The sequence below is a fragment of the Zalophus californianus genome, chromosome 17 (assembly GCF_009762305.2).
Source record: "Zalophus californianus isolate mZalCal1 chromosome 17, mZalCal1.pri.v2, whole genome shotgun sequence".
NCBI lineage: Eukaryota > Metazoa > Chordata > Mammalia > Carnivora > Otariidae > Zalophus > Zalophus californianus.
The window spans coordinates 36,044,393-36,063,863 of NC_045611.1; the positions used below are offsets into that span (position 1 = coordinate 36,044,393).

A 19,471-nucleotide genomic window follows, 5' to 3' on the forward strand; every position below is an offset into this window, starting at 1 on the left:
TGATGGTTTATTGAAGAAAACCCTTTTTAAAAGACTAATTTTTCCTCCTTGCTTCAGGCTTATATAAAAAACAAGAACAACACACACTAAACTTACTGCCAACTTGACCAGGATTAAGGAGTCTTTCCCAATATATGTATTTTTTTAATTGCAAGGTGAAGATTCCCAAACTAATGTCATGATTTTATTTTATTTTACTTTTAGCTTGATGTAGATTATATGAAATATTAATTAATGAAGAATAAAACACTCCAAATCTTAAAGTTAAATTTCAGGTTACATAATAGAAGACAGAATTTGAGGACAGGCGAAATTGGCCAACTGACTGACATCCATTAAGTAATGGTCAAGTTTTAAACCTCACTTTCCTCATATGCAAAACAGAAATAAGAGTGCTTCATATAATGTTTGTGAAGATTAAATAAAATAATGTGTGTAAATGTCAGGCACACAGTAGACACTTAACAAATTTTAATTTTAGATCTCTTGATTTCCCATCTATTTACTAATGATTGTATTTTATTCAATCCAAATTGAACCTATAGCATTTTATAGGTTTTTATTAAAATACAGATGAAAAATAAGCAGATCCCAAAAAATATACCATACAGTTTGTGGAAGGAAATTCATTATCAGCCATCTCTTAAAGCATAGTCAGTGATGTGGGTCATGACTCAAATTTTTTCATAGAAGAAAACTCAGATGAGTGGAAAAGCTATGTGTAGACAAGATCAGGGCTTCTAAATGCGACTTCTACAGTAAGCAATTTTATCCTTTTTTTTTTTTAACATGAGAAAAGGGAGAAGGACAATGAAACCAGAAAGATTTATTTTTGTTTACTTTTTAAAAAATGTAATTATATTTGTTTTACTGATGATAGAATATGATTGTTATATACTTAATAATTACTGTAAATTAAATCTCCCCCTGCTGGGGACATTTGTTTTTAGGTGGCCTTGGAAACAACACCTAAAGTGAAACCTGAGGCATCAGAAATGAGAAAATCATTCATTTTGATTAATCTGTATCCATCTGGAGGATAAAAAACCTCATTACACATAAATATAAGGTGTATATAAAATTATTAAGTACTTTTAAGTGTCTGATGTCCGCTCAGCCTAGGCTGATTTTCTTTTTCCCTAGGTTAGATTATTTTTTTTTTATTTAAGTATAATTAACATGCAGTGTTATATTAGTTTCAGGTGTACAGTGTCATGGATCAGCAGCTCTGTACACTTCTAAGTACTCATCAGTGTAACTGTACTCTTAATCCCCTTTATCTGTTTCACCCATCCCTTCACCCACCTCCCCTCTGGCAAATACTGTTTTCATCTCTGTATATAAGAGGCTGTTTTTTTATTTGTCTCTGTTTTCTTTGTGTGTTTGTTCATTTTGTTCTTAAATTCCACATATGAGTAAAATCATACAAAATTTGTCTCTGACTTACTTCACTTAGCCTTATACCCTCTAGAGTCATCCACGTCATTGCAAATGGCAAGATCTCATTCATTTTTATGGCTGAGTAATATTCCATTGTGTATATTTACTACGTCTTCTTTATCTATCTATGAATGGACACTTGGGTTGCTTCCATATCTTGGCTATTGTAAATAATGCTGCAATAAACATAGGGGTGTCTATAGCTTCTGAAATTAGTGTTTTTTTTTCCTTTGGGTTGATACCCAATAATGGAATCATTGGATCATATGGTAATTCTATTTTTAATATTTTGAGGAACTTAGATGCTATTTTCCACAGAGGCCCCACCAATTTGCATTACAATCAACACACAGAAGGTTCCTTTTTTCCACATCCTTGCCAACACTTGTTGCACTTGTTATTTCTTATGTTTTTGATTTTAGCCATTCTGACAGGTATAAAGTGGTATCTAATAGCAGTTTTAATTTCCCTGATGATTAGTTATGTTGAACATCTTTCTAAGTGTCTGTTGGCCATCTATGTCTTCTTTGGAAAAATGTCCGTTCAGGCCCTCTGCCCATTTTTTAATCAAATTATTTGGGTTTTTGGTGTTGAGTTATATTAGTTATGTGTATATTTTGGATATTAACCCCTTATTGGATATCATTTGCAAAGACCTTCTCCTGTTCAGTGGGTTGCCTTTTGTTTTGGTGATGGTTTCCTTTACTGTTCAAAGCTTTTTATTTTGGTATAGTCTCAATAGTTTAATTTTGCTTTTGTCTCTCTTGTCTCTCTCTTGCTTTTTCTCTAGACATATCTAGAAAAATGTTGCTACAGTCAATGTCAAAGCAATTACTGCCTATTTTCTTTTCAGGAGTTTTATGGTTTCATGTCTCACATTTAGGTCCTTATAATCTATTTTATTTTTCTGTATGGTGTAAGAAGGTGGTTCAGTTTCACTCTTTTTGCATGTAGCTGTCCAGTTTATGGAGTACCATTTGTTGAGGAGACTTTTTCCCATAATATATTCTTGCCTCCTTTTTCATAGATTAATTGTGGGTCTAATTTTGGACTGTATTCTTTTCCAAAGATCTATGTGCCTATTTTTGTACCAGTATCATACTGTTTTGATTACTACAGCTTTATACTGTGTCTTGAAATCTGCAGTTGTGATACCTCCAGCTTGCTTCTTCTTTCTCAAGATTGCTTTGGCTATTTGGGGTCTTTTGTGGTGCCATACAAATTTTAGGATTGTTTGTTCTAGTCTTGTGAAAACTGTTTGTATTTTGATAGGAATTGCATTACATCTGTTAGATTTCTTTGGGTAGTATGGACATGATGACAATATTGGTTCTTCCAGTCCATGAGCAAGGAGTATCTTTCCATTTGTTTGTGTCATCATCAGTTTTTTTCATCAGTGTTTTATAGTTTTCAGAGTGTGGGTCACTCACCTCCTTGGTTAAGTATGCCTAGGTATTTTACTATTTTTGGTGCAGTTGTAATTGGAATTGTTTTCTTAACTTCTCCTGCTGCTACTTCATTATTAGAGTATGAAGTGCAACAGATTTCTATATATTAATTTTGTATCCTATGACTTTACTGAATTCATTTATCAGTCCTAGTAGTTTTTTGGTACATTTTTAGTTTTATATAGAGAGAGTGTCACGGCATGGTGCAAATAGTGAAAGTTTTACTTCTTCCTTACCAATGGATACCTTATTCTTTTTCTTGTCATACTGCTGTGGCTAAGATTTCCAGTACTATGTTGAATAAAGGTGGTGAGTGGACATTCTTGTCTTGTTCCTGAGCTTAGAGAAAAAGCTCAGTGTTTGACCATTGCAAATGATATTAGCCATGGGTTTTTCATATATGGTCTTTCTTATGTTGATGTATGTTCCCTCTAGAACAACTGTGTTGGGAGTTTTTATCATGAATAGATACTGTACATTCTCAAATGCTCTTTCTGCATTTGTTGTTATGACTACTAGGTTTTTATCCTTTCTCTTGTTAATGTGGTATATCACAATGATTGATTTGCATATATTGAACCACCTGCGCATCCCTGGAATAAATCCCCTTAATCAAGGTGAATGATTTTTTTTATGTATTGTTAGATTCAGTTTGCTAATATTTTGTTGAAGATTTTTGCATCTGTGTTCATCAGAGTTATTGTCCTGTAATTTTCATTTTTTTGTTATTTTGTTATTTTGTTGATTTTGTTATTAGTAATGCTGGCCTCATAGAATGAATTGAGTGGCTTTCCTTCCTCTTCTATTTTTTTAAAAAGTTTGAGAAGAATAGGTATTAACTCTTCTTTTAATGTTTGGTAGAATTTACCTGTGAGGTCATCTGGTCCTGGACTTTTGTTTGTGGCAGTTTTTTGAATACTGATTAAGTTTCACTACTAGTAATCAGTCTGGTCAACGTTTCTATTCCTGATTCAATTTTGGGATGTTACAGGTTTCTAGGAATTTATCCATTTCTTCTAGGTTGTCCAATTTGTTGGCATATAATTTTTCATAATATTTTCTTATAACCCTTTGTATTTCTGTGCTATTATTTCTCTTTCATTTCTGATTTTGTTTATTTGAGTTCTCCCTCTCTCTTTCTTTGGGGGTGTTGCTTTTTGGATGAGTCTGGCTAAGGGTTTTTCAATTTTTGTTGATCTTTTTAATAAACCAGCTTCTGAGTCATTGATCTGTTCTATTACGGGGTTTTTTTTTTATTCTCTATTTCATTTATTTCTGTTCTAATCTTTGTTATTTCTAGAAACTAGTAGTTTCTACTGGTTTTAGGCTTTAGTTGTTCTTTTTTCTAGCTCCTTGATGTGTAAGGTTAGGTTGTTTATTTGAGATTTTTCTTGTTCCTTGAGGATTCTGTTGTTATAAACTTCCCTCTTGAGACAACCCATAAATAAGACTCTTAATCTCAGGAAATAAACTGAGGGTTGCTGGAGTGGAGCGGGGTGGGAGGGATGGGGTGGCTGGGTGATGGACATTGGGGAGGGTTATGTGTTTTGGTGAGCGCTGTGTATTGTGTAATACATTATATGTTAATAATAAAAAATAAAATAATTAAAAAATAAACTTCCCTCTTAAAACCACTTTTGCAACATCCCAAAGGTTTTGGATCATTGTGCTTTCATGTTCATTTGTCTGTCTGCATGTATTTTTTTTATTTTCTCTTTGATTTCTTCCTTGACCCATTCATTTTTCAGTAGCATGTTATATAGCCTCCATGTATTTGTGTCCTTTTCAGATTCTTTCTTGTGACTTATTTCTAGTTTCATATTGTTGTGGTCAGAAGAGATACATGATATGATTTCAGTCTATTTGAATTTATTGAGACTTGTTTCATGGCCCAGCATGTGATCTAATCTGGAGAATGTTCCATGTGCCCTTGAAAAGAATGAGTATTCCACTGCTTTTGGGTGAAATGTTCTAAATATATCTCTTAAATCCATCTGGTCCAATAGATCATTCAAAGCTATTGTTTCTTTGTTGGTTTTCTGTCTGGGTGATCTATCCATTGATGTAAGTGGGGTGTTAAAGTTCCCTGTTATTGTATTCCTGTTGATTTTTCCTTTATGTCTGTTAATAGTTGCTTTATGTATTTAGGTACTACAATGTTGGGTGCATAAATATTTACAATTGTTAGATCTTCTTTGGATTGTTTCCTTTATCATTACATAGTGTCCTTCTTTGTCTCTTGTTATGGTCTTTGTTTTAATGTCTCTTTTATTGAATATAAGTATTGATTACTACAGTTTTTTGTGTTTTTTTTTTCACTTGCATTTACATGGTAAATGTTTTTCTGTCCCTTCTCTTTCTGTCTACATGTGGATTTAGGTCTGAAATGATTATCCTATAGGCAACATACCCTATGTCTTTTAGTTGGAGTATTTAGTCAGCCCATTTACATTCAGTTTAATTATTGATAGGCACATACTTACTGCCATTTTGTTACTTGTTTTACAGTTGTTTTTGTTTTTCTTCTCTATTCCTTTCGTTTATTGTCATCCCATGTGATCTGATGGGGTTTTTTAGTAATATGCTTAGATTACACCTTCTTTATTTTTTGTGTATCTATTATAAATTTTTGATTATGTGATTACCATTAGGTTCATATATAACATCTTATGCATACAATAATCTGTATTAAGTTGATGGTCACTTAAGTTTGAACCCATTCTAAAAACACTAAATTTTTACTCTGCTCCCCACTCCACGTTTTCTGTATATGATGTCATACATTACATCCTTTTATTTTATGAATCCCTTGACTGGTTTTTATAGATATAATTGATTTTACTGCTTTTTTCCTTTAACCTTTGTACTGGTGTTATAAGTGATTAATCTAATGCTTTTGTTTTGTTTGTATTTACCTGTGAAATCTTTGCTCTTACAATTTTCTTACTCCTAACTGTGTCATTTTCTCTCCACTCATAAAAATCCCTTTTAACGTTTCTTAGAAGGCTGGGTTAGTGGTGATGAAAACTCCTTTAACTTTTGTTTGTCTAGGAAACTTTATCTCTCCTTGTCTTCTGAATGATAACCTTGTTGGGTAGAATATTCTTCATTGCAGGTTTTTCCTTTCAGTACTCTATCCTTCTACTCCCTTCTGACCTATAAACTTTCTGCTGAAAAATCAGCTGATAGCCTTATGTGGTTTCCCTTGAATGTAACTGGTTTGGGTTTTTGTTTGTTTGTTTTTCCTCTTGCTGCTTTTAAAATTCTCTCTTTATCAGTACTTTTTGCCATTTTAATTATGTGTCTTGATTTGGACCTCCTTGGGTTGATTTTGTTTGGGGGTTCTCTGTGTCTCCTGGATCTGGATGTCTTGTTTTCTTCCCTGAATTAGGGATGTTTTCAGCTGTTATTTCTTTAAATAAATTTTCTGCCTCTTGGTCTCTTCTCCTTCCGGGATCCCTATAATGTAAATGTTACTACATTTGGTGATGTCACTGAGTTCCCTAAGTCTATTCCAGTTTTTTATTATTCTTTTTTTTTTTTTTTGCTATTCAACTTGGTTGCTTTCCATTACTCTGTCTTCCAGGTTGCTAATCCATTCTTCTCCCTTTTCTAATCTTCTATTGATTCCCTCTAGTACATTTTTAATTTGTTATTGAGTTCTTCCTCTCTAATTGGTTTCATTTTATATTTCAATCTCTTGTCTCGCTGAGATTCTCTACTCTTTTCTCAAGCCCTGTAGGTATGATCATTACTTTGAATTCTTTATGCATACTGTTTATCTTCATTTCATTTAGCTCTTTTGCTGTGGTTTTGTTTTGTTCTTTCATTTGAAAAATATTACTGTTTCCCCAGTTGTCTAACTCTCTGTTGTTATATATAAGGGAAGTTGGGTATGTCTCCTGATCTTGAAAGTAGTGGCAGCCTGCTGAATTAAATCTAGTAAAGCAATGTAGTAGGAGAAAAATCATCAAGAAGAGATTAGATTTTGACTTGGTCTTTTTTATTATTATTGTCTTTAAAGAAAGTTAATAAGTTGGCTATTGGACAATAGAGACTAAGGGTTGTTCTTGCTGTAAAACAGCTGGATCAGTAAGGTACCCATGTTAACAATTAATAAATCACTGGTACAAATTAAGAGAAATGTAGACTCAATATTAATTAGTTCAGGTAAAATGGAGGATTGTTTTCAGTTAGAGATTGGGCAAACAATTTGTAGTATTCACTAAGAGAAAAAAAAAACCTTGAAATTATGTTAGGTAGTAGAACTAGAGCTTCAGCAAATCTTGTTAGAATGTGAGTTGTGGGGGCGCCTGGGTGGCTCAGTCATTAAGCATCTGCCTTCGGCTCAGGTCATGATCTCAGGGTCCTGGGATCGAGCCCCGCATCTGGCTCCCTGCTCCATGGGAAGCCTGCTTCTCCCTCTCCCACTCCCCCTGCTTGTGTTCCCTCTCTCGCTGTGTCTCTCTCTGTTAAATAAATAAATAAAATCTTAAAAAAAAAAAGAATGCCAGTTGTGCACGCAGTCCCATGTAGGTGCTCCAGGAGGCACAAAAGTTAAAGGAGCTTATAGGCCAAAAGGGCTAAGATGTGAGTGTGGGCAACTCTGGATGGTTTGATGAGACATACAGACCTCATGCTACAAGTAGCTCAGAGGCAGAGCAGTTGCTTCCATTCGGTCCCCCCAGGATCATCAGGGAAGACTTCAAGAAAGATGTGGTATTTGAAATGACCAGTACAGATGAGTGGGATATTAGTGGTTGGAAGTGACAAAAAAGAAAGATGGACAAGGAAGTACAAAGGAAACTCAGGACATGTTCAGAGTATAGAACTTGGCTGGTTTGGGCCAGAGCATGAAAAGATACTAAAAGGTAAGATTAGAAGAATTGGCTCAGATAAGATCAACAGAAGCCTTGACTTCTAAAGTAATTTGATCTTTTAAATATTTATTGAGAAGCTTTTAAATGTTTTAGGACTGAAGGTGAGATGAAAAGAGCTTTCATTATTGTAGTTATCTTGCTACTCCGTATCAGATAAGCTTGCATGGAAAATCTGAAGGCAGGGAGATAACTGAGGTGGAATTTACTATAACCTGAGAAAGAGGTGAATGATTAAAAGACTAAAGTATTGGGAATGGCCTAGAAGGGATAAATATAAGAGAGAAAGACCATTAATGCAAGATTAACTCATGTTTTCTATTAGTGACTGGTAACAGAAAAGACAAATGAAGTATCTAATTTGAGGCAGGAAAAAAATTATTTCAGATAAGAGACATACCAAGGAGGTGGTTAGAAATGTAAGGCTAGAACTCAAAGAAGAGACTAGGTAAGTGTTAGAAAGGAGAACAGCTAGGACAAGAATGGCAGTCATTGGGCTTTACCCATCACACTTTATGTTAGAAATTTTCCATCTTGGCATTATTACCTTTTGGGGCCAGATAATTCTTTATTGTAGAGTTCTGTCCTGTGCACTGTAGGTTGTTTAACAGTATCTCTGACTTCTGCTCACTTAGGTGCTAGTAGCTGACCCCAGTTATGACAATCATATAAATCTCCAGACATTGTCCAATGTCCCCTGGAGAACAAAATCACCCCCACTTGAGAATCATTGCTTTATAAGAATAAAGATGTAGACACAAAATAGTCATCAGATATTGCTTCTTGGTCATTTTTTCAAACTTCGTAAATATAACAGTTTTAACATTAAATATTTAAACATGTGGGCTGGGGACAGTTGGTTAAGCACCTGCCTCTTGATTTCCACTCAGGTCATGGTCTCAGGGCGATGAGATCAAGCTCTGCATCAGTCTCCGCGCTGGGCATGGAGCCTACCTAAGATTCTCTCTCCCTCTGCCCCTCTCCTCCTTCTGCCCCTCTCCGTCTCTCTCTTTAAAAAACAACAACAACAACAAAAACCCACACAGGCCAAAGCATGGTCATCTACAAAAAGATACTTGTTACAATATTGCACTTATGGTTGGCATTAAGGCAGAAAATGGCAGGTAGTTTCCTCTATCAATGGCAATAGGTTAGCTGTTTCAATGGTAGGTGGTAGTTTTGGTAGCAGAAATAGTGGTATTCCTACTAGTGTTCCTACTAGTGATAATAGTCAGTGTTAACTAAATGCATACTATGTGCATATATTCTACTAAGCACTTTATATGGATTATCTCACTCATCCTCACAAAAACTTTGTAAAAACACATTTTCAAGATAAGTAAACAGATACTTAGAACAACTTATTCAGGGGGCGCTTGGGTGGCTCAGTGGTTAAGCATCTGCCTTTGGCTCAGGTCACAATCCCAGGGTCCTGGGATCGAGCCCCACATCAGGCTCCCTGCTCAGAGGGAAGCCTGCTTCTCCCTCTCCCACTCCCCCCTGCTTGTGTTCCTGCTGTCATTGTCTCTCTATCAAATAAATAAATAAAATCTTAAAAAAAAAAACTAACTTATTCAGATCTGAATGCTAACAAACAGTGGAGCTAGAGGTTGAACTAGGAAATCTGTCTCTAAAATTTCTACCCTTAAGTCATTCATTTGGTGAAAGGCAAAAGACATAACTGCATCAGAACCCCTAGTGACTTAGCCCAACTTTGGGTTGTAGGGATACAGAGAAGGACAGTAAGAGCAGCATGGTAAAGAATGGGATAGAATGCAGTGTGTTAGTGTCAAATAGCAGCCCATGAAAAAAGTACTTGCAGCTCATAAGCACAGGACTGCCATTATAAAAATACCATGTACTTGCCTGATAACTTCACATTTTGCAGAATACTTTCTAATCTATCACTGCATTGATCCTCTCCAGAACCTTCAAGTAGACAGTACACTTACCCCTACTAAACAATTAAGAACTGAGGCCCAGAGCAGTAAGTGGCTGTTCAAAGCGATACAACTTGCCAATGAAAGCAGGACTAGAACCCCTGTCATCTAACTCCATGTCTAGTGCCCTTTCTCCCACACTATACCAAGAATATATTCTCTTTCTCCAGCGGTTGGAAGGAAGTATTTATTGCCTTTCTTCTATTGAGGTTCAGGGCAATGTGGCATCTCAGACATGGAAGGCCATCACCTGGGAAGTACTCAGTGTTACTTGATAGAGATACTTCGTGAGGTTATATCCAGAAATATTTCTAGGTATATTTACTAAGTTTAACAGAATTTCACTGGGGTAATTTGTTCACTTGAATTAGTATAATGGGTTGATATTCCACTTTATGTTACATGAAGTTGATATATTTTAAAAGAGATTTTTCCATTCATTCTGGAACCATTATGTCCCCTATGTATCCAGTGCTGTGATCTTTCTAAAATGCAAAAACACTTGACACTTCAGTCAGAACTTTGGCTCCTTTGATATATCTGTAATGTAATTTCAGGTATCAGTAAGACTAGAGGGGATTCATAAGGTTTAAGACGCTACATAAATAAGATTTCTATAGAAAGATCATTCAAAAAATATATCAGATACTTTAGTAATTATAGGGGAAATATATTTCTGCATGCAGATAATGGAATGTTAAAATGTTTGGAAAATTGCCTGTCACACGGGGCGCCTGGGTGGCTCAGTCGTTAAGCGTCTGCCTTCGGCTCAGGTCATGATCCCAGGGTCCTGGGATCGAGCCCCACATCGGGCTCCCTGCTCCGCGGGAAGCCTGCTTCTCCCTCTCCCGCTCCCCCTGCTTGTGTTCCCTCTCTCGCTGTGTCTCTCTCTGTCAAATAAATAAATAAAATCTTTAAAAAAAAAAAAAAAAAATTGCCTGTCACAAGACAAATCTTACGCACTTAACTCATGTTCCTCAAGCATTTGGTCTTCATGTTTTCAATGTAGCAGTGCCATTCTCTGTAAATTTCAGAAGGGATTTCTTAAAAAATTAACTTGCAAATCTGCAGTATCCTTAGAGAAAAAAATTTAATTTTTTAAAGTATTTTCCAACATATAAATATCTATATAAAGCATGTAGTAATCAGAGTCGGTATGTCAAATAGTGAATAGAGATATCAGTGGTAAGAAGAGAGCTCTGAATAGAACTAAGTGCTTCAAATCCCAAATTCAGTGTTTTGGCTGATTTTTCTGGTGTTGTCATCTAAAATTATAGAAAGGAAAGAATAATTTAAAGAAATGCATATTTTTATAACTAAGATGTGTTAACTCTCCATTTTTGAAAGAGTAACTGAAACAAATGATCTTTAATGGGTTTTCTTTCTTGTTTAGCTTAGCCACCCCTGGTTAGTATCTGCCAGTTGACTTAATCCTTTGCTCCCTTTTTTCAATGATACATAAACTTGAATTGCTAAGGAATTAGCTCTATAAGAATCAGTGGAATTCTCATCTCATTTGAATCTTAATTTTTTTCTTAATTGTATCCAACAGAAATCTTCTTCCTTTGAAATCTCTACAACATAGTGTCTTTGCTACTTACTTGTACCATTTATATATATTACCTTCAGAAATTCTATTTTCCTGACATATCTTATCTCCCACCTGGACTATAAGCTCCCTCGAGGTAGGAACAATTTTTTTTCTACTTCTTTATATTACCAAATATAAAGAATATACCAAATATACTATTTCCATGGTACTTGAAAGTAGAAGACACTCATTATGTCTGAAATTATAAAGAAGATGTAGTAAAGTATATAAAATTGGAAGTGACAGCAAGAAAAGCACTCCAGGCAATCTTTATCAACTCACAGCAGTTTCTTTTTTTTTTATGATAAAGGTATTATAGGAAAGTGGAATGATTTTTGTGCAGCACAACAAAAGCCTTAAATTATTTCCCTGCTTCAGTTTAAATGCTGTCTTTCACACTTGACGAATGAATTGATAGACTAACCCAAAATTTTCTGCCATTAACAGGATGGAAATTTTTCTCTCAATACTGTATTTGAAAAACCTCCAAATATGATGGTGGTCGGACAGTCCGCATTTGCAGACTTTGGTAAGATTCTTTTCATCTTTCAAATTCTACCCCTCTCTCTAACCTAGTCATATTAATTTCCCATCCCTGATATAATTTTATTGCCTTCAGAACTATTAAAGATTTAAAAGATGCCTTTTCTAGTAATATACATGGTAGGTAGTCAATTCCTTAATACAAGGAGCAATTTATGACATTTATGTTTAAAGTATAATTTGAACTTAAGGGACTCCTATTTGCAGGAGTAACATGCAAAACAAGGAGGTCTGTTGAGGCTTTTCTAGACAATACCAAATAGTAATTATTGTGAAAAAATCTTCATATATATCTAGATTATGGAACCAAAAAAAAAAAATTGGAGTTAACCTGACCTCTTGAAACTTGAATACTAAAATCCATTTTTATTTACATCTTAATTCCAAAGAAGAATAACATCTATTAGGAATTTGTCACATGAGAACACATGAATGTCTGTTTTCCATGAGATTCTACACCATAAATCAAGTTCACATTGGTTAGGAACTTCTAAAACATGTATGGCTCTTTCACCATTTGTCAATTATTATTAAAAAGGATTTTAGTATTAGATGGGAAAGTAGTCTAGATGACCACCATCTAAGAGTTTGAAGCTCACTCCCCTCCTACTTTTCCTTCATTCTGCCAATAAACACCTCAGCCTGTTCCTCAGAATCCAGATGACATGTCACCATGTCCAGAGGCCTCAGTTTCCTCATTCATAAAATGACAGTGACGATCATATCCACCTCACAAGACTACAGTGAATAACACAATGTAAGTAAAGCACAGTGTCGGGCACACAGTAAGATCACAAGAAATTACTGTATGAGTCTTTTCATCGGACTTACCTGGTTTTATTGTTGTTACTGCTCTTTGCTCAGTTGCCTAAATCGATCAGTGTCATAGAGATAAATCCTAAGGCAGCTAAAGCAGGTTTAATAGTGTTATTTGATGGAAACATCAGCATACATCTCTATATTGTACTGTATTTTAGTTTCATTATGTTAAATATTACTTTGATTTTGAGCAGATTTATGGTGCCTGATTTATAGTCTTTATTAAGCAAATAGTCAAGTTATAGAATATATGAAATTTTTTTTTTAATTTGCTGCCTGACTTGATTAGCTGGATTAATGACAAATACTTTTCCAAGTCTCTCTCTAGAAAAAAAAGTAGATATGCATTATGTAATTTTCAGAGGGCACCTATACCTCCCTTAATCTCTGGCTAAGAATCTCCAAATTGGCAGGGGGGTGAAAAGTCCAAATTGAAATTACTTGTTTTATAATTTTGTGTTTTGTATGATAAAGTGCCTTGTTTTAACAAAATTATTAGTAGCTTTACTTAAATTTTTTTTTAATTCTTCTAACCATAAATTTAGACATTTACACGTTGGCATTTTTTATATGTGCAGAATATAGGATACAGTCCATTAAGAAACATAACTATATATCCCCACTATTTTTAATGACTTTAGGTAACATATCAGTAAACACTTTTAATATATCTGTAAGCTTTAAGTAAATATCCCACAATGTCTTTTTAGAAGTCCATGTATTTTTAGTTGGGTATTATCAAAAAACAAGACTGCTAATGAGTCCAAAAAAGCAGATGACATCGAATAAGGTTACAAATATTAATATATACAAAATACACGTTTTCTATACATTTGAATACATCTGTCACAGAATTTCATCCTGCCCTCCATCCTCAACTCCTCCCGAAATGCGCACGCACGCACACACACGCTCGCTCTCTCTCTCTCTCGCTCTCTCTTAGAACCAAGTCAAGAGAAGAGACTGACAGCCAGGAAGTCAGCATGATTTCAGAAATTCAGCATTTACCAAATGGGTAACAATGGGTTAAAAAAAGCACTGGCTTGAATAAATAATCGAGCTTACAGGAAGAATCCTGTACCAGAAAGGAGGGTTTAAATGCCTCCCAACTCACTTAAGTTGTCTAGAAACAGAGGTTGTTTTATATCTATGATGAAATTTTTAGCTGCTAACATAAAATATTTTATTAAAGATTTTAAAAAATCTACTTTAAATTTAGGCTATTCTGGTATAGCCAAAGGGAGGTGGGTAGGGTGGTTTGAAATCACACAAATCAGGAGCCTTTACCAAAAAAAACCCAGAATAAATACTCAAGCTAAATATAATGTTATTTATTTCCTTAATAAGACAAAGAAATACTATTCCAGAAATCAGCTAAGTAAAACTCCATGAAATATTATATAGCCAATGAAAATGATGGCTATGAAGATTCTGTTAGAAGGAGCAGAACAATATGTTACACAATGTAATCATCTTAAAAAAAAACAGATTGGAAAAGAATATATCAAACTAATAGTAATGGCTATGTGAAAGCTGGTTAATAGTTTATCTTATTCCCTGTTTTTCAGATTTTCTGTTATGTGGTTAGATTAATATATTAATTTAATTATTAAAAAGTAAATTATGGAAGAGTAATAGTCAGCAAGGGCAAGAAAGAAACCAAAGTATGCACCTAAAGTGTCATTAGATTTTTTTGGCATAGTACTTCTAAGTTCATATATAATTGATCCTATCCTCTGAGTTGGATGAACTTCTTTAGAGTACTTTAACAAGATCTTTAATTTTAATAAGATCTTTAACTCCTACAAATAAAATGCAGAAGTTAGACCTCTTATGTTTCAGATATTGTACTGAATGCCATATAAGAAAGCACAGATTTTAATGTAAGGTCCTTGCCTTTAAGAAATGTATAGTATAATTGGGAAAACAAAAGACAAATTTGTAAAAAACACAATAGAGTAACAACTGCCACAATATATGAGAAACTAGACTATATTTCACTGTTAATTATGGAATTAATGCCGCAGACAAGATGCAAAGTATTGTGGCAGATCGAATCACTTTAGGCTGAGAAAGGATAGGAAGACTCATGGAAGAGGTGAGATTTTGGACTGGACTTTGAAACAACTCTGAGGTTTGGCTAAAAATATGTAGAGTTATAAAAACAGGGTGTGGTTAGTGACTAGTGAGTAAACCACTTAGGCTTGAATAGATTTCTGTAAAAATGTAAAAACATATAAAAATGGACTGAGAACACATTGAATTACCAAATGATAGCAGATGAACAAATGTTAATTTTATTCTGTGAAAGCAGTGGGAAGTAGTAGAATTTTGAACATCTTTGTATTATTACCTTTTTAAATTAACTTCAGAAAGTAAAAATCTTCTGGTCTGGTGGGATATGCAGAAGGTATTGCTTCTTGGATATGGAAAAGGAATTCAGGGGAAAATCATTAGAATCTCTGATATGCCTGAGATTTTTATATCAAAAGAGAGGCAGATTTAAAGTCTTAAGATATTGGATTTTCTAGGGATAGAAATCAGTCAGAAGACAGGTCAGGTCTGAAATACTAAGAGCATGCACTAACTACATCAATAAATGGGAGGGACAAGTGTGAGAAACATTGCAAAGAAAGAATCAGTAAATTTAGTGATTGGTTTGACACTAGAGAGTTAAAAAAAAAAAGCCTCAGAATGACTAAAAGAATTATTTTCTCTACCGTCCTTCATAGAGCTAGATAATTAGAAGAGAAAGCTGGTTTGAATACTTTATAGATACTTTAGAGTCAACATGTTAATTATACTAATAAGACAAAGCTGGAACATATAGGTAACCTAGGTTCAGGAATAAAGCAAAGCAAGTTTAAAAGTCCTCCAAGAGATAAGAAGTCAAGACCCAAATGAGCCCTCTAAGGAAGAGAGTATAAATAACTTGGCAGAGAAAGAAGGAATAAAAGGTGGTGGAAAACCACTGACGATATTATGACAAGAAAAGGCCTTTGCATTTACAGGTTACAAGGGCACTAGTGACCCAAAAGGCATTGTTTGTAGAATTCTTTAGCAGTCTCTGAGCCTTAGAAATCAGCCCATAAATAGTGGCTGCTACTGGCTAGTGTCAGATGAGGTACTTGGGAGATCTGCAACCCATAGATGCCTCTAATAGTTAAGCAGTCATCTTCTAGAAAACATATTTTGTGTCTTATCATACTGTATAACTCTTTTAAACTATATGTTAGAGTTCAGTCAGAATATCATATTCTAGGGCTCCTGGGTGGCTCAATCGGTCAAGCAGCTGCCCTCAGCTCAGGTCATGATCCCAGGATCCTGGGACTGAGCCCTGCATCAGGCTCCCTGCTCAGCGGGGAGCCTGCTTCTCCCTCTCCCTCTGCCTGCCGCTTTGCCTACTTTGTGCTCTCTCTCTCTATTTCTCTGTCAAAGAAATAAATAAAATCTTAAAAAAAAATACCATATTCTAGAATTTCTACAGACAAGGTGGTATCTCTTTATTAAATTACATAGGACAAAAAAAGTCAAGAAAAATAAGATACGTTTTTTTCCCTATCAAATAGAATTTTAACCAGACTTAGAGAAAACATTAATTTTGTATGCAGTGCCAGATATAGGAGAAATCAATAAAAAGCTACAAAACTAAAAGGAAAATTGAAAGCTTAGTAGAATGTTAGCGTTTTCTATAAATTGAATCATTTTAAATCTCATAATACATAATAAATTTGTATATCCAGATCTGATGCTAACTCATGTATATCAGATCATCATAAGAAGATCACACTTTATTCTTCAAGTGAAGGGAGAAGACCTAGCATGTTGGTGAAGCCTGGGAATTGTCAGTCAGGTCATCTAAATAATTTTATAAGATATAAAGGGGCTGAGGGGTGCCTGGGTGGCTCAGTCATTAAGCATCTGCCTTCGGCTCAGGCCATGATCCCAGGGTTCTGGGATCGAGCACTGCACTGGGATCCATGCTTGGTGGGAAGCCTTCTTCTCCCTCTCCCACTCCCCCTGCTTGTGTTAATTCTCTCGCTGTCTCTCTGTCAAATAAATAAATAAAATCTTAAAAAAAAAAAGGAGCTGATGAAAATACAAAACTTGGTCATCCTTGAATGTTATTAACATAGATGGTGTCACTGATGGTTGAGACCCAGTCTTATTAAATTGAATATCCCCATTGCCTAGCCCAGTAAATAAACAACGATGTTTATTAAAGTGAAGGGGAAAAAGAGGGAAACCCCAAAATCAAATTATTTTATGAAGGCTATATGCTGCTTGGTAAAAACTCAGGTTTTAATTCCAAATTAACCATGGTGGAGCTGAAATGCTTAGTTCAAAATAACATGGCATTTATACTTGTTTTACAGTTAGGTATATTCAGTAACAATCTGTCAAATGAAAATTGTTTCTTGTTAGTGCTTGATCTGGTAATAAAAGTAAATCAGATGAGCCACGTATGGAAATTTAAATTTCATATTTAGCCTGAATGCTAATGGAGAATTGAATGTTCATATTCTTTTTTACAAAAGAATTTTGAAAATCAAATGCTTTCAAATAGAGGACAATTATATTATAAAAGAGATTGTATAGGGGAAAGTCCTGGGTGTTGTTTTCTGGGCTTGGTCTCCTTATGAGTCATTTAAGGCTGCCTTTATTCCAAAGACTTAATAGTGTAGTCTATTGTTTGTTTCTTATACTTGGAAATTGGCTGCTCTTTGTTAAGTAGCTTTATTTGTTTTTTCATCAAAAAGTAACACGGAATTCCAACTGAATTCAGAGAAATATTTGAGGTTTCAGATTCTCTTAAATGTATTAAGTAGATACAAATACAGAATACTTTAATATATGGAGTATGGGCAAATTAGATGTAATTCCTGAATTCAAGGAATTTGAAATATAATACTTATATTCTCCTTTGAATTTTATGGTACAGACATATCAGTTCAAATAGTTTATTCTTTAAAATTATATAGTGATCAGTTGTTTTCCCATTCACTTTTCTTCCTGTTTTATACTGAAAGATGTACAAGATATTACTCTATTCAAAAAATATTTCTTGAGTGCCTACTATTTGGATTGCTCTATTCTAGCTGCTTGGCATATACCACAAGTGAAGCATACAAGAACCCTGCTCTCATGAAGTTAAAATTCAATCAAGGGGGAAAAGACAAGAAGAATTAAATTAGTAAGGTATTTTTAGAAAGTGGTAAGAGCTTTGAGGAAATAAGGTACTGTAATAGGAAGTAAGAAGAGCTGTTTCCCATAACTGATTGGAGGTCATATTTGACCCAAGACTTGAATGAAGTCACAGGAGGTCTTGGGAGAGTGTCCCATGTTAGAGATAACACCTGAGTGAATGTTGAAGGAACAAAAAGAAGGCCGGCACTTGGCCAGGTCTTTGGGGCCTTGTGGACCTAGATAAAGAGTTTGGATTTTATTGTAGATGTAATTGGAAGCTTCAAGGAGACTTGTTAAGAGGAACTAACCAGGCAAAGAATATGAGGACTTAGATCAGGGCAATCATTAGGAGGTAAGAGAAGCAGTCATATTTAGATGTTGGAGACTAAGTTGACAGGACTTGCTGATGGATTGGATGTTGGAGGGAAGAGAAGAAGAAGAAAGGGTGATTTCTAGGTTTTGGGCTTGAATAACTGGGTGGTAAAACCATTCACTAAGGTAGAAAAGGAGTAGGAAGAGTAAATTTGGAGTTTGTTAATTAATAGTTCTGTTTTGGACACGTTAAGTTTGAGATGTCTGTCAGACACTAAAACAAGATACAAATGGGAGATACAAACTCTAGAGAGACACAGAATTGGGTATCAGTATATCCTTGTTTAAAATGCCTTTTAGAAGATGGATGATGGGTAAATGAAGGAGTACCTGCCCAAAGTATCCCACCTTTCTTCCTAATAGTGTAAATGTAACTGTATTCCAACCATACTGGCTTCTTTGTGTTCTTCAAACAGGCCAGGCACAGTTTCTCCTGAGGCCTTCTGCCTTTGCTCTTTCTTCTCTGTAGAATGCTCTTCCTCCTGATATTTTTCATGGGTCACTCCCTGATAACCTTCTAGTCTTGCTGAAATATCTCCCTATCCAGAGACCTTCCCTGATCGCTCTATGTAAATTCTGCCCCCTTCTCCCAGCACACCTATCTCCTTTCCTTCTTTTATTTTTCTCCTGGCATTTATCACTATCTGACATACTGTGCATTTTACTCATGTACTGTCACTAGAATATACCCCATTGGTGTGTTTTGTTCACTGCTATATTTCATGCCTGGAGCAGTGCCAGTCACACTGTAAATACTCAATGAATCATTTTGAATGAATAATTCAATTAAATGAAAATATATTCTAGTTTATTTAATTGGTTTTTAAGAATTGAGCCCAAATTTAGGACCTGTCTTAAGTATCTTTAACTATAATCCTACTAAACCACAACGTCTAAGTGTCATTTATGTGATGAGAACTGATCTAACATTACTTTCGCTCATTTTGATTAAAGTTAAGTACTTCAACTAAGGTGTTATAAATTTCTAAAATAGATGGGTGCTGATTTCAGGAGACATCCTGGGTCCTTATAAATTTTTATTCTTAGTCCTCATATCTCTGTTTTTCTAATTCCTGAATTCTGACAACATGTGTTATCTATAGTATTTATTATTTAACATTGAAACAAACTACCAGTATTTGCATAGCTTCTCAATATTTCCTGGGTCTTTCTAGTGCCAATTTATTCTGACATGATCAAAGTAAAAGCAACCAATTTAAACAGTTGCCTCTCTAACCTGCTGAACCTTTGTTT

At 34.8% G+C, this 19,471-nt stretch overlaps 1 protein-coding gene across 1 annotated transcript in view; it reads left to right on the forward strand.

Moving 5' to 3' along the window:
• The window catches only part of ITFG1 (integrin alpha FG-GAP repeat containing 1), a 327,184-nt gene that overhangs the window by 99,924 nt on the left and 207,789 nt on the right, over positions 1–19,471 (forward strand). Inside the window, exon 8 of the mRNA XM_027620347.2 lies at positions 11,744–11,825. Within this exon, the coding sequence (XP_027476148.1) occupies positions 11,744–11,825 (82 nt within the window). The remainder of the gene's footprint in view (positions 1–11,743; positions 11,826–19,471) is intronic.